The sequence below is a fragment of the Rasamsonia emersonii genome (genome assembly GCF_000968595.1).
Source record: "Rasamsonia emersonii CBS 393.64 chromosome Unknown ctg1118621759677, whole genome shotgun sequence".
In the NCBI taxonomy this organism is placed as follows: domain Eukaryota; kingdom Fungi; phylum Ascomycota; class Eurotiomycetes; order Eurotiales; family Trichocomaceae; genus Rasamsonia; species Rasamsonia emersonii.
The window spans coordinates 37,564-52,456 of record NW_013563339.1 but is presented as its reverse complement, the minus strand read 5'-3'; the positions used below and the strand labels follow the sequence as shown (position 1 = coordinate 52,456).

Here is a 14,893-nt window from a genome sequence, read left to right as displayed (position 1 = left end):
TAACTGAAAGCTCGAGCAATGCTCTTGTATCTTATTACTGTTAGGAAAAACTAGTCAACGAATTCTCTCCATCGGGCAGTTGGGCTTCTTCAAAAAGTTGCGAAACTTAATCCGATTGGCACGTGACGTCTCCGTTTGATAAGATAAGGAAAGAGAATTAACTCGGTCTCCTGTTGACCATATTATATCAATCACAGCAATGCCGGACAAACTATCATATTCATCGTAACTCGTAACTGAAACAGGGTATCCTATATAACTAAGCAGATAACATAACATCCACTCCAATCCACCAGTCAAGCGTCATTTTCCGTCTTCAGTCCTGCGATGACGGCTCGCTCCATCGATCGTTCCGCTTCCAACCCCTCGATCCGCTCATTCAATTCTCTGATTTGCGCCTCCTTTTTCTTCAGGGCCAATCTCGAGACCTCCCGCCCGCGGATGATCCCTTGCGTCTTCAGATCGTGTCTGTTCAGCAGAGCCACGAGTTCGTCTTTGGCCTTCGTCGGAAGCACGACATTATGCCGGTCGAGCAGTGCAAGCGTCTCGGCAGCCAGGGCAGATACGTCTGATGGATTAGGAGGGAGGATGCCGTTGTAGCGACGAGGGGTCGGAGTCGTTGAAATCTCCACTGACGAAGGCGGCAAGCTGCGCTGCGAGCTGGGCGTGGAGGTGACCTCTATCGTAGACTGAATAGAGACTGGATATTTTGTGGGACTATCGTGTTCTGTGTCCACGAGCGTTGTCTTGCCCGGAGACGTGATCGTAGCAGTCCTCGGTGCTTTCCGCGGCGTCTCCGGGCTGAAATTGGGTTGCTTCAGCGGACGGTTCAGCAACTGCTGCACCTCCTCGTCGAGGTCATCCCAGCCAAACGAATCATCAAGATCATCCGATATGTCTTGGCCTCTTTTCCTCTTCGAAGGCGTCCTTTCCACCTCTCGTTCTCGTTCATCGGGTCGACGACGCCCAGTCCCCGGCGTAAGAAGCCCGTCACGAAAGCGCACAGCTTTCGAAGGGGTTACGTCCGGCGTGGTCGGCTCTGATCGCGAATCGGAAAGGACGGCGAATTTCTCTCGGGCCTTTGCCTCATCTTCCCAGAGAAAGAACTTGCAGCGTTTCTGCTGCGGCTGCTGACAGGTATAGACTGAGCAGGGATCATGTCAAAATGCGTCTTTCTCTGCGCAACAGCACTGAGGCCGCTCCACTTACACCACCGTCCATGGTTCACGCCTCCATTTTTGGTCTGAAAGCGGCCGGCAGGCAGCCGGGGCTCGCAGTCGCAATGCCAGACACCGTCGATAAAGCGCCCGCGCCACGACGCCGTAGCTCGCGGAGACCCGAAATTACGGGGCCCCGATCCTTTAAACATCACGTCAAACCAGGCATAAGTCTTGTGGCCATATTCGAAGTCATAAGCAGTGGTGCTGAAGAAAGCGGAGAGATGGATGTGTTGAGAGTGGACGTCGCTATGGAAACTGCGGAGGCCTGCGCAATCTCCGGCCGGCCCGCATTTGCCCCACCAGGCTCGTGGAGCAGCAGTTAGGGCTGGAGACGAGAATATGAAGTCGCGGGGTAGAATTGACGATAGATTGACGCAAGAAAGGCTCTTACTGCTGGGAGCAATAGGAGAGGAGAAATAATCTCACCAGGAGCTTCCTGACGTCCTCGACAGCGGGATGGTAATTCAGAAGTGAAATGGACCAAACAAGCAGATAAAAAGTACTCCCTTTCGTAAAGTTGGTTGAAAGTGTAAGCGTGATGGAGGTCAAGTCGCGACAATATAGTGACAGTAATTCAAGACCTGTCAATGCAGAAATGTGCCTTGTTTAGGATTTTCGTGCTCAGTAGCAGCTGTATGAACCACTGCTGCTAACCATAACCCTTTCCTTCTTTTTCTTCTTTCTTTTTCCTTTTTCCTTTTCTTCTTCTCCCCCCCTCCCTTCTTTTCTTTTCTTTCTTTCCGTTTTTTTTTCCCCAAATGTCAACTTCTTAGGAACAGTCAGGTGTCAGGTATGACCAATTTCTGGATGACATTTTTTTTTCAACGAGGTCCCCATGTATACGAGGGAGTTCTTCTGAGCAAATTCTTAACAAGAATATTGTTATGCCATCGGAGGAATTGCTTGACAGCTACTAAGCAGGCACACAGTTCATAAGTCTGATGAGTCAGATATGAGTAGACACCGGGATATAGTGTCAGCACTGGCTAAAAGGCCAGCTCTGTTACTTAGTCTTTTTTTTCTTTTTTCTTTTTAATGTACAGTGCATAAATTTCACTCTTAAGGCTGTCTGATAAGCATACTCTCTAATGAGTTCTTGTGGAATTGCATGGATTGTCCAGTCAACGCGAGTATACCTGGTACATACAACACTAAAAACTTCCATCTCAAATTCAACATATCAATAAACGAGAGTAGATTCGACTTCCAACCAGCAAACAAACCTCCGCTGATCACTCGACATGAAGCGCCTCACTCGGAGGGTTCCCCGGCCAGAGCTCCACCTTCCCGGCCATGTTATGCCCCCATCGATATTGCTTCTCGGTGAATTCAATGCCCTCGTCGTGCAGCATCTTCCTGATACGGTCGTTGCCATTCGGATTCTGTTCATGGCCATGATGCATGGCATAGACCAGCCAGACGCGGTTGGATTCACCCACGCCCTCTGTGATTGTCCTCAATTTATCTCTGATTTTCCTCACCATCCTCGGCCCAGCATGGTTATCTATGACCGTCTCGCCACCAACATGGGAAAAGAGTCCATTGATCTCCTCATTGGCATCTTCGGGCCAAACAGCCGCCACTACCGTGCAGCCTTAGAGGTCGTGGGCGTAGAGTTTCTCGCCCTCGCCCATGAACACCTTGATGGTCTCGATTCTGTCGATATTAACATTGCCTGGCTCAGCCATTGAAGGATATGATTTTGTTCGTTCGAGATGGGACTATAGAAATAAAGATGTGACTTTGTTTCAAGCAGAAGAAGCGAAATGGAAGAGTTGATTTGGATGTGGTGCTGATAGAACGAACGACCCAGTTTGGGATCCATGGACATTATATATACCTGCCTACAGCCGGGGCGTCTCTATAATACGAAAGCTTACATTCATGATATTAGTAGCGATGTCCTAAGCTGATGCATACTGAATGCTCTGTCTTGCCCCTAGTAAGACATCAGCGTACACGTCCAGCTGCACTGGGCCTCCCAACAAGACAGTTTGAAAGTCGTAATCACCTTCAAAAGAGCATTTAACAGATTACTACAGCAAGGAAGTGTTGGCATCATCATACGTTGCAATGTTCTTCCATGAGTGGTCTAAGCCTAGTCAGCTTATCCTAACCCTAGTCAGCTGACTCGACACTGGACTTGAGGATGAGCGACAAAATGCCATGAGCGAGCAGTTGTTGCACAACACATACAATCCTAAGCTCATCTTTTGATATATAGTTATTGTCAAATTGTCAGAGTTGAGCTACATTTTTTTTGACGGTAAATTTTTGATCTTTTTTATAATCACCATCACCCAACATGTATGTATTTTTGTCCGAATTTACTGGATAGCAGAAAGATTATAATATATGCTTGAGCGTATTTTATTATCTTAATTTCTAAAATAAATTCGTATGCATGAGCGTACCTCCCCCGCTACATTATACATTTCCCGATTAGGCAAAAAGCAAACCGCCAAGGCACGCACGGTCCCTACGTCAGTCTTCAGTCCGTAACATGTCGAGCAGCAACAAATAATCAAGTACTCTCGCATCTATTTAATTGCAAGAAAAAAAAGAGGAAAAGCTCACACCAGAGTTCCTTTCGGGACCTCACAGGCGCTGCGAAAACCCTGCACAGAACAGGATTTTACTGTGCGAGCATTACGCGCTTCGAACAGGGGACCCCCAGCGGGGCGAGGATCGAACTACCCACTGTAGCCAGGGCCCCCTATCCTGTCGAGGGGGAACAGGTTAACAGTGTATATATGGGTAGGTATGTTGCCTAGTTGCTCTGGTAGAGTCGGCTGCCTGTCTACGTAGTATGTATGTACAGGCACCACCATATCTGCTAGGTATGTATACACTGCAGCCTGGAACCTTACACCACCCACCCTCTCCAGAGCATACCTTCCAGGTACCTATTTATTCTCAGTAAACTGTACTCCCCCATAAAGAACGGGGGCCCCCGGCAAAGTGGTAGTTCGATCCTCGCCCAGCCGGGGGTTCCCTGTTCGAATCTTCCTTTTTTTGTACCTTTTTTTTGGCTGTCATTCTCGCAGCGTCTACTTGGTTGCTTAACCCGCGCATTTATGTAGACACAACCTTATATAAAAGATTTCTGTGACAGGAAGGGTTTTCTTTCCCCCCTTCTCTCGGATTTTGCTCTACATAGATCGAGAACAGTTGAGTAGCACTGATCACACCAGCGTAAATATACCTGTCGAGATGCCATACGACGGGCAACGCTTCCCGCAAAATCTATCCGCTGGCATGATTCGAAAGTACTATAACGTCCATTAAAGCATACGATATGACAATCTACTCTCTTAAGCAATGCATAGAACTTACGTTTACATGTTAATTAATACGGACCTATCTGTCTACAAACACAAAGGCAGAGGCAGCGTAAGCTTATTTCAGAACTTATAAAATTTAATAACCAGGGGAAGTAAAAAAAAGGAGAGAGAGGGGTTTCGAACAGGGAACCCCCGGCTGGGCGAGGATCGAACTACCACTTTGCCGGGGGCCCCGTTCTTTATGGGGGGTGAACAGTTTAACATGGTAGATATAGCGAGGTATGTTGCCTACAGTATTGCTACCGAGAAGCGTCACTGCCTAAGCGGCTTCGATGGCAGCTACCTAGGCAATCAACATACCGACCTGCCTATATCTACCATTCGAACATATCCCCCTACTGGGACTGGGGCCTCTGGCTAAAGTGGGTAGTTCGATCCTCGCCCCGCTGGGGGCCCCCGGTTCGAAGCACACGATGATGTGCATTCTTTTTATTTTTCTTTCTGATTGTTAAACTAAGGTCTTTTTTTCTTGCCTACTGCTTGCTTAGCCTTTATTTTTTACGCAGGGACAAACCAATAGTGAGATATTCCTACGACAGAGAGCTTTATTATTTCCCTTCAATGTTGGGGGAATTAATTACTGCTAATCACACCGGTTGAAAGCCGTCTCGACGTGCTGTTTGTCATGTATCGCCACGGAAATCAGGCAGCTGCGATGTCTCCAACGGACATGATTAGGCATCTTTGATCAGAGCGCATCATTCGAAGTTACAGTACTCAAGTGCTGTGTATAACCTACGTGAATGGCACACAGTGAAGATAGATTTATACTGCATAGAGTAGGAAAGTATTAGTTGATAAGTAATACAACTACATATATAGATCTCTAATAATTCAAGTTCTGTTCTGTCTAGTTCCTTTCTGACGGATTCGTAAGTATCAATTAATCAATTCCGTCGAAACAAAAAAAAAAGTAAAAAAAGAGAGAGAAGAGTCGAACAGGGACCCCCGGCGGGGCGAGGATCGAACTACCACTGTGCCGGGGGCCCCTGTTCTTTATGGGGGGAGTACAGTTTATTGAGAATAAATAGGTAGAAAGGCAGTAGATTTGTTGCTACCTAGGGTAGAGAGAGACTAGGCAGTACAGTGGTGAGTAGCCTCCAGGCTGTAGTGCAGTGTAGAGCGGAGAGATCAGAGATACCAGCTACTTTGGAGTTATTATCTTGAAATAGTCTAAGACTCTCTAATACTTATTATTAGAATCTAGCTCCTTCGTAGGTGGTCTCTATCATGTATTTATTTAAGATTACTTGTTCTCAGTCTTCTCGATTTAACCACGGGATTGTTATTAGAAATATGCTTTAACATTGTTCTTCCTAAAAAGTAAAAATCCTCTCCTGGCAATGAATGTCTTTAGGGCTTAGAAGTAGTCGCTCCTCCCCAAGGTAATTATTACTCTGGCTGGTTAGTCAGGATCTTTTCTTCGAGATTTGTCTATATTGAAATCCCCCATGCTATTACAATCATATATTATCATTGGTCTTAAAGTAACATTGTTGGAAATCTATTTTATGGCTCACGACCTGGTTTGATTTCCAAGAGGGAGGGATACCATGCACGGACGAATTCTAGTAAAGGATCCGCACGAACATGTTTTAGCGATTGACTGCCGCGATACCTTCAGTAGGACCTCCAGACTTTGTGGACTATTACTACGCACTTTCTGTAGAATGCCAATTGTGCTCCAGACTTTGATTCTGCGGCTTTTTGACTTCGCAGGATGTGGAGCGTCTTCTCAGGTAATTAATTTTGTGACGCTGGCCGAGAATCAGCGGAGAGAGGTGATTTATAATGTAGGCTAGGAATACTAGGAGGTATGGTATGGAATGGTCGTTGGAAATGGCTAGTCGGTGTCTTCAAGACTATATATTACCTTCATGGCATACACACTACACACTTATGATATTACGGAGAACGTCGTGCTTAACCAATAGACATAGTAGACTGTCCGTATGTAACAACGTGACAGTTGGAGAAAAAAAAGAGAGAAGAAGAATAGACAGTATTTATTAGTGTATAACCATTTGATGACAGTATATACAACTGATATTCGTGAACAATAATCCTCCATATTTTTAAATACCACATGGCAAAATGACCTTCAACGAGATATCTCAGCATATGTGCCATATATATGCTGCCTAATGACACCCGAACTGAACCCTGGAATCCAGAGTACTGCCTACACCGTACTGTATTCTAGGTAGCAACGTAGCTAAGGTATCAGCCTACCTACCTTCCTATGTCTGCCATTGTAAACTGTACACTGCCATAAAGAACGGGGGCCCCCGGCACAGTGGTAGTTCGATCCTCGCCCCGCCGGGGGCTCCCTGTTCGAAACACCTCTTCCTTTTTTTTTGGCTATTATTATTATTTTTTTTGGTAGCGTATGATTCTGGACTGAAATTGCTTGCTTGGCCTTGCATCTACAATACAGAAATATTTTCTTTTCTCACAGTCTATTGACTTCCTTTCTTCTAATCCATCCGATTATTATAGAGAGGAATAATCTTTGTTGGAGGACAATGTATAGAAGACTACCTAGCTGGAGAAGGAGTGAATGTAACGTAAGTCCTTTATTTTTGACGGGTATGCAATATAGCAATATTTCATCTATCATATAGATCCGTAGACCAAAAAAAAAAGTGAAGACAAATAAAAAGAAAAATAGAAGAAAGAAACAAAGAAAGAAAGGACGTAAAAAAGATAAAAGACGGGGTCAACACTCCATCTAGACAGGAAAGGAAGGTGATTTATAAAAGTGTCACTAGTTCAAGAGGGAAAGGGGAAAAAAAGAAGAGTGATGAGGGTTTCGAACAGGGACCCCCAGCGGGGCAAGGATTGAACTACCACTGTGCCGGGGGGCCCCGTTCTTTATGAGGAGCAACACTTTGCAATGGTAGATATAGGCTGGTATGTTGCTTAGGTAGTGACTCTGAGAGTAGGCCCAGGCTGTAGCAGGTAGGTAGGCAACTGTGCTAATACGGTGTTTCTCCAATGAAGAAAAGTAGTCTTTTGATAGTAGCATGTCAACTCATTCAATAACCATCTACCCATATTATCTGATATTGTCGTCTGACACTTGACATCCTTGACATGCTCCCAACTCGTCAGCAGGAATTCAACCTGTTAACACATCCGTTATGATAGCTCTATCTGGATAGGCTCAGTAGGGCAGGCGGTTTGTAGCAAGATATTATTCATTCTGTTAGTAAATGAACCTGGAATCTCGATCTGGAGAGTCTTTGTTTGTCTGCTTAATTTGGACAGATCATGAGAGGACAAGGACAGAAGAATTGACAATGAATTAACCTCCATAGTATGTACTCGAATAGGCTGGTACTATATACAGTCCTGGCTGATTACTTGATCATAGTTTCGCCGTAGATGACGTGCAAACATATTGTCATAAAATACAAATGTATTACAACCTCAGGGCAGGGTGAGGCTTGGTCTAAACCATTCGATCCTGATTATTATGTTCACATCTCCCTGTGTTAATATTGTTTCGAGTCGAGTAGGGTCGAGGCATGCCACTTTCAGCAGAGGTGCCACCACAAGCTACCAAGCAGTCTGGAAGTTCATCTACTGTAGAGCCAGTGGGCCAAAGGCTCTCTCAATCTCATCTTCATCTGACCTCTTTGGGAGCAGATTGTTACTGCACATATCGCGTTTTCAGGTATTAATGCTTTTAGCCTAACAAAGCGCCGGCTTTACGGTCTCCTAAACAAGCATCTCTCCTGTAGAGATGCACAACATTCAGGAAGTTCAGCATTGCTATATGGGCTGCAAAAAAAAATGGCCAAGATATTTTTGTAAGCTATTTTCCCCCCCCTCTTATGAATATATTCATTTCTTGTTCTTTTTTTTTCGTACTATCCCTATTCTTAAGGGTGAGATTTAAACTACTACCTAGAAGGCCCCTTTGAACTTCTGCCGAGGGCAAAGTTCCGCCTTCATTCAATACGGCAGTCTTTGCTGTTGGTAACTGTTAAGACAATTATATAAACAGCGCCTTACTTAATCAAAAGTTGATTCATATCCTTGATTCTATTCGTCTATGATCAGTAAATTTATTTGATTATTTTAATCGCACAATTGGAGAGTTCTTTTTCAGGGATCCCAGCTTATATTATTTTGATAGATAGGCGTGTAGGTTTTAGTAGAGAGAATGAGTGCCTTTATGTACGAAGAAAGTGGCATAAATGATACTTTTATTGCCAGACGTCTGCCTCTCATCGATCCGAAATTGTTATGGCAGGATCATATCAATCAAAATTTTGGTACCTACGAGCGTCGGCTATAATAGGCCTATTAACTCAACTATCTATTAGTACTAACAATTTTTCCAGGTGACAGACAGAGAGGAACAGTCATCTATCTATTTAGAAAGTGTCAAGGACGTTTCCATTGACTTCCTTGGAAAATCGGACTGGATGAATTAATAGTTACGTAGAATTATAGATAGTGATTTGCGTTTTTATATAAGATAAAAGCTGAATCTGCTATATGTGGAAATAGCTCACAGGTAGGTAGGGCAACGATTACCCTATTATGGCAAATTTCAGATGACCTTGGAAGTTAGAACTTGCGTTTTGAACAGTTAGAAAAAAAAAACGTTATAATCTTTTTTTTTCAAGTCATCGTAAGCTAGTTTCTGTACTCTGCTTCGTATAGCTATTATATGAAATGTTGCAGACTGGCCACCACAGTGCGAAGATGGTAAAATTCGCCAGGCAACATATTATTTATTATTACTACTAACGGGGTTAAAACAGATGGCAAGTTAATGCTTGGTCTTTTGGTTTTCTAGGTACTGTACATTTACTCTGATATTAGACCAGCTTGGGGGATCCTTAGGCATCAACATTTCTACCCGCTACTTACCCGCTACTATGAACCGCTACTTACCCGCTACTATGAACCGCTACTATGAACAAAGTTTCATTTAGTGCATGGATGACTTAGGCACCAAGATTCTTACAGCACATTACCTTGTTTGCGCTCTCTTACGCAATCGCTCAGATCATACGTGGTACGAAGATTGTCTACGACTCCAGATTTACCAATCTATGCCAACCACACCAAAATACTACTAGACCTGGTCGAACAGGATGGATTGACGTTGCTGAGCAAAATGGTATCGTTAGTCCAGGGAACGAGGCCACATATATAGACCACCTCGCAAGCTGGTTACGTATGCAATTCAAAAAAAAGTGGCCGGATATTGGGCAGCTGTTTCTCTGACCAGGGTAGTTGCACCTCTTGCAGCCTTGGCGGAGAGCATCGACGAGAGCTCCTGAATCGATGATGACAGCTAAGAGATATCCGATGCTCAAGCCAGTAGAAATGGCCCAGGTGGTCGGATGCACATGATATGATCGGGGTTCGGTTTGTAACGGCGGGCTGCTGTTGTCGTGGATAAGCTTTCCGACATCCCCGGCTGCATAGTCGGAGACCCTTCTGGGCAGCGGATCGACTCAGAGGACGGAGCATGAGTCATTCACTTCGCGAATGAGACATTGACTTGGACGAAGAACTGCAGCCGCAATGCTGATTTGAAAGCGCCAAGGTCGAAGTTCGTAACAAAGTGGTCATCCAATCATTTCATAATAGTGGTTGGCCGTTGCAGTATTGGTGCAAGGCAGACCGGCGTTGAGGCTGTGTACGTTAGTCTGCGGCACGCCGGACGAAGCACATGCAGAGCCAGATTAACAGCCGAAGAATACAGGAGAGAAGAGAATGGGATTTTTCAGGTCATGTACGGCGAAAACTGCAAGATAATGCATGGCAGAGAAGCAGTCTGCAGAATAAAATCTCCAGGAAACGTGCTCTGCGTCTGCCTGCGGCGTACAGTGCTCCTATCTGGATGCTATTGGCCCAACACACTCGCCCTGTCGGTGGGCGAGGATTTTGAGCCTCAAGGATTGCAGCGCCGCGCTAGCCAACAAGAGAAAAACAGAGCTGTCGAGGCATGCCGCCAAGCCGTGGTGGGGGCGGGGATGGTATTGTCAAGCTTGGGTCGTCGCGCATTGAACCAACAACAGCATCCGGTTCATGGTCCATGGTTCACTGTTTCGAGACTTGGCCTGTTGCGGAGGACAGGGACATGGGCCTGGCACGGCTATACTCCGGATGGCGAGAATGCCACGCTGTCCTCGTCGGCTGGATACGAGGAAGCAGGCGTATTACTCGTAACAGCCGGTACGGCCGGCGGCTGACATCATCAAGCGCGAGGGGCTGTGCCTATTCTTATCCAGCACCAGCCAATCGCAGCCCGTGCGGAAGAGCACGCAACATCCGGGCGCCGATGCTCCGCGCCCCAATGCGGCAAGGTCGCGTACTGGCGGGCTGTTCGGTACGGTACGGGACCAGCCCGGTGTCTCGCCCTATCAGCGCGCGCCGCGGGAGCCAGCCGCGCCTTCCCCGTTCGGGCCTAGGGCGCTCGTCTATCAGGCAGACATCGAAAGTGCCGTCATCCGCCGTGCGAGTCCCCGGTCGAAGCCTTCAGCTTTCCTCCCTCCCCCTTCGCCCTGCTCGCCCAGTATCTATACCTGTTTATGCCTCCGTCGATACCTCCGTCGTCTGCCTTTCCTTCCTGCGCCCGTTGATCGAGAGCGGGCACTGACGCCTTTGCTTGGTGCGCTCAGCATCAGGTGTCCGCCGTGCAAGCCAGTGTCCGTCCCCCATCATATCAATCCACCATCCACGATTCGTTTGCTTCACCAGCCGCGTTCATCGAATTTCTGCGTTTTGCGATCGTCCTTATCATTATATTCTATTCTAGATAATCCTCCGTCGTCTGTTGTCCTCGTCAGTTTATCAAATCGCTCCCACCGTGGCCTAGGAGAGCGGTATATATACAGCAGCATCGGGATCGTGTCTGCGGAGACCTGCAAGGTTAGTTCTTATAGAATGCGATTCTGCCTTGCTATTTAGCCTCTTGTCTTTTTCTCTTTCCTCATAGCAGCCCTTTCCATTGATGCAAAGACGTCATGCCGCTGACTCCTCCCGAAGGTCACTTGAGTCACTGGAATTACTCAATTCCCCTGTCCGCTCCGCCCGCTGTGCATTTGGTGAGTCACCCTCCGAGCCGATCCTTCTGAACGCCGCCCCGAATTGTGCCCGCTAACCTGCTGTGCCTGGGCTCCGACTTTAGGCCGTGTCTAGCCACGCCCTTGCCAATGTCGACCCAGACTCAACAGTCCCAAGTTCACCCCCGCCGTCGGCCGTATAAGGCTGGCATCCCCTCCTTGTCGACCTCTTCAGCTTCCGACCATCCGGACCCAAAGTCATCCTCGCCATGCCCTCGTACTCCCCGTCTGCAAAGGGGTGCTACCTTTCACTCGCCGACAACACCGCCCCGTGAGGATCAAGATCCGGTCCTCAACATCCCGTCTTTGCCGCGGCGGTCCCCCACATGCACCAAGACGCTCGAGGCCATCGCCGCCGGTGAACAGCGCATGGCCAACATCTTGGGCCGCTTCGATTTTGACTCCTTGTCCCCGTCCAAGCCCACGGATCGCCAAGAGGAAGACGACCTTCCTGTCCCCAGAGGGATCCTTCAGGCCCACGTCGGCCAGCAGAGAATGCAGACCCCGCGCAAGGAGCACAGCCTGCCGACTCCTCCGGCCGACACTCCCAACAAGGTCCAGACAGCGCATCATCGCCATGCATCGGACAGCGGGCTGGGATCGTCGATCAGCAGCACTGCTGCAAATGAACGAGGTATATATATCCATGACAACTGGTCATGACCTTTAGCACTAACCATGTCCTAGTGAAAGCTGGCCATCTATCTACTGGAAACGCGGATCTTCCCGGCGGTCAATCCGCCATCACCCATTCCATCTCTTCTGGAGATACGAGCAGGCGGCAACTCCCCCTGGCCGCTTGCAAGCAGATTGAACGCTTTATCCTTGCTCCCATCCTGCGCGAGGAGAGGCTGAAACCGTTCCATCCTCTCGTCCGCAGTATTCCTCAGCGCATCGTCGACAAGGAGATCACCTGCCTCCGTGATCTCGAAAAGACTCTGTTGTGGCTGGCACCGGTAAGTAGAACACCTGGGTCAGGCGTTACGGGGCAGTACTCATTCATTCTTTTTTGGGTTTAAAGCAATATTCTATTACCAAGGCGTCATATCTCGGGTTTTGCGAGTTTACGATCCAGAGCATCCATACGGCCGTGACTCACCTCAACGAGCGCGACCAGCGGCTGCCAACCGATCGACCGTATACTAACGGCTATTTCCTGGACCTTGTTGCGCAGATTCGACAATACGCAGCCATGATTGCTGCTTCGAGAGAGCGGGCGAGGGCCCGCGGAGAGCAAGCGGATGCCACGAGGTATAACTCTTCTTGTCTGGCGGCTGATGATTGTGGTGTACTGACGCGTCCTAGCGAGGAACGACTCACCCTGGAGGGTGGTCTGTCCCAGACTGGTCGGCCCGCTGAGCTCGTCTGTCACAAGGACGACAAGGCGATCTCCCTGCGTACGGGTGAGCCTTACGATGAGAAAGCCGTGCCCACGATGAAGCGCACCCTTAGCAACCAGTCGATGGACGAGGGGGTTGCCCGTTCGATGGCTCGCCGCAAGAAGAACGCTCCTCCGATGGACATCAACCAGAAGTGCCGAGATTGCGACAAGGTGTTCAAGAGACCTTGTGATTTGACGTGAGTTGTTCCCTTCTTCTCATCTGATTCCGGTCTAATGTGAAAAATTCAGGAAACATGAAAAGACCCACTCTCGCCCGTGGAAATGCACGGAGCCATCGTGCAAGTATTTCGAGATCGGCTGGCCGACTGAGAAAGAGCGGGATCGCCACATGAACGACCGTCACTCGCAGTCTCCTGCTCTTTTCAAGTGCAAATTCGCTCCTTGTACCTACCAATCTAAACGGGAGAGTAACTGCAAGCAGCACATGGAGAAGGCCCATGGCTGGGTTTACATTCGGTCAAAGAGCAACGGCAAGAACAAGAAGGCTTCTTCGGTGTCGTCTGCGCAGCCGACTCCTCAGACTCCCGCCATGTCGACTCCATCCAACAGTACCGACGTCCCCACACCCGTGAGCGGCCCTGCGCCGTCTCCGTATGATCCGTTTACTGGGTTGTCTGCGAATCAGCAGTTCTCGTTTGCTGAACCCCCGGTAAATCCCAACACGGACTTCCAGTTGTTCCCTGATGTCCAGTTGTTGGATAACACGTTTGATGATGTCCCGATGAGCATGGACGATTTCAACACGGTCCCTACCAGCCTCGATTTCAGCGCGTTTCAAGCGCAGCTGGAGGCCGGGAATCCAGATGATCTCATCCCCGCGATGGACATGTATCGCCCGTCTATGTCTTCTAATGGATCCCTTGAGTCGATGGGCTCGTCAAGTATCTTTGACAATTCCGCCCTGGCCGTGTCGGAAAACATTGACTCGATGGGGGCGCCGAGCATTTTCGATAATTCGCCGCTGGCGGTGTCGGAAAACGTCGAGTCGATGGGTATCTTTGAGAATACTCCGTTGACGACGTCCGAGAACATGAAATATGACTCTGAGTGGGCGCATAATTGGTATCAGTCTGGCGATCAATACCAGTATCCTCTATAAATTAGTTACCTTAGTTACGACCTTGTTGTGCGAGCCTAGCGCCCGTGGACTGTTTTCATTATAACCATATTTTTTTTGGGTTTTTCGTCTGATTGTGAAATCCCCCTCTCTCTGTTTTGCGGCCTGTTTTGTACTGTTAATGCTGAAGTCAGGTGTCAGGAGATGGTACAGACTGACAAGTGGGATGCACTAGTTATATTACGATTGTATTCAGTTAGCAATGAACATTGGCTGTCATGTTGATATCGAAGTTGTGTTCACTGTAAATTGTAGAGCGTAAAGCATTCCAACAGCAATATATAAATATATAGCGACTTATCTTGCCAGAGGTAAGGGAGTCATGTGAGCCGGCGAGGGTGACCTTTGTCGGCGCTCAACAAGAGTGAAGATGAAGGGTACTGTAATCCCAATCTCTCTAGCAGAACGTCGGTGAACGCACTGCGTCATCTATCGCCTTGAAGTCAGACGTAGCTACTATTACTCTGTTTGCTGTCCAGCATCTCGTTCAATTGCTTTGGACTAACGACTTGTTCTCTAGACAGATGGCTGTATTGCTAGGCGTTTACTGAATGTCCATGTCACTAGCACATCGCAAAACGGATTTCTGGAGTCGATCGATCATGCCTTCTTTTCGACTGCTACCTGCATCGTCTCCACCTCGACTTCCAGCCGCTGCGCATGGATCATGCGTTCTGCCGCCTCCTCTGTCTTCAGATACGTCCGGCGACCCTGGA

General features: G+C 47.9%; 3 protein-coding genes across 3 annotated transcripts; 2 read left to right on the top strand and 1 right to left on the bottom strand.

The window, feature by feature from the left end:
• Nucleotides 1–296: 296 nt before the first annotated feature.
• Nucleotides 297–1,221, bottom strand: T310_0415 (uncharacterized protein; the record flags this gene model as incomplete). The annotated part of the gene is made up of 2 exons (XM_013476693.1): nucleotides 297–1,127; nucleotides 1,210–1,221. The coding sequence occupies 2 exons, from the start codon at nucleotides 1,219–1,221 to the stop codon at nucleotides 297–299; spliced, it is 843 nt and encodes a 280-aa protein (XP_013332147.1).
• A 1,240-nt stretch (nucleotides 1,222–2,461) lies between these two features.
• Nucleotides 2,462–2,911, top strand: T310_0414 (uncharacterized protein; the record flags this gene model as incomplete). The annotated part of the gene is made up of 1 exon (XM_013476692.1): nucleotides 2,462–2,911. The coding sequence occupies one exon, from the start codon at nucleotides 2,462–2,464 to the stop codon at nucleotides 2,909–2,911; it is 450 nt and encodes a 149-aa protein (XP_013332146.1).
• Nucleotides 2,912–11,748: 8,837 nt separating this feature from the next.
• T310_0413 (Zinc finger transcription factor ACE I) lies at nucleotides 11,749–14,159 on the top strand (the record flags this gene model as incomplete). The annotated part of the gene is made up of 5 exons (XM_013476691.1): nucleotides 11,749–12,292; nucleotides 12,346–12,614; nucleotides 12,680–12,909; nucleotides 12,964–13,236; nucleotides 13,289–14,159. 5 exons carry the CDS (start codon nucleotides 11,749–11,751, stop codon nucleotides 14,157–14,159), a joined length of 2,187 nt encoding a protein of 728 aa, XP_013332145.1.
• Nucleotides 14,160–14,893: the final 734 nt, after the last annotated feature.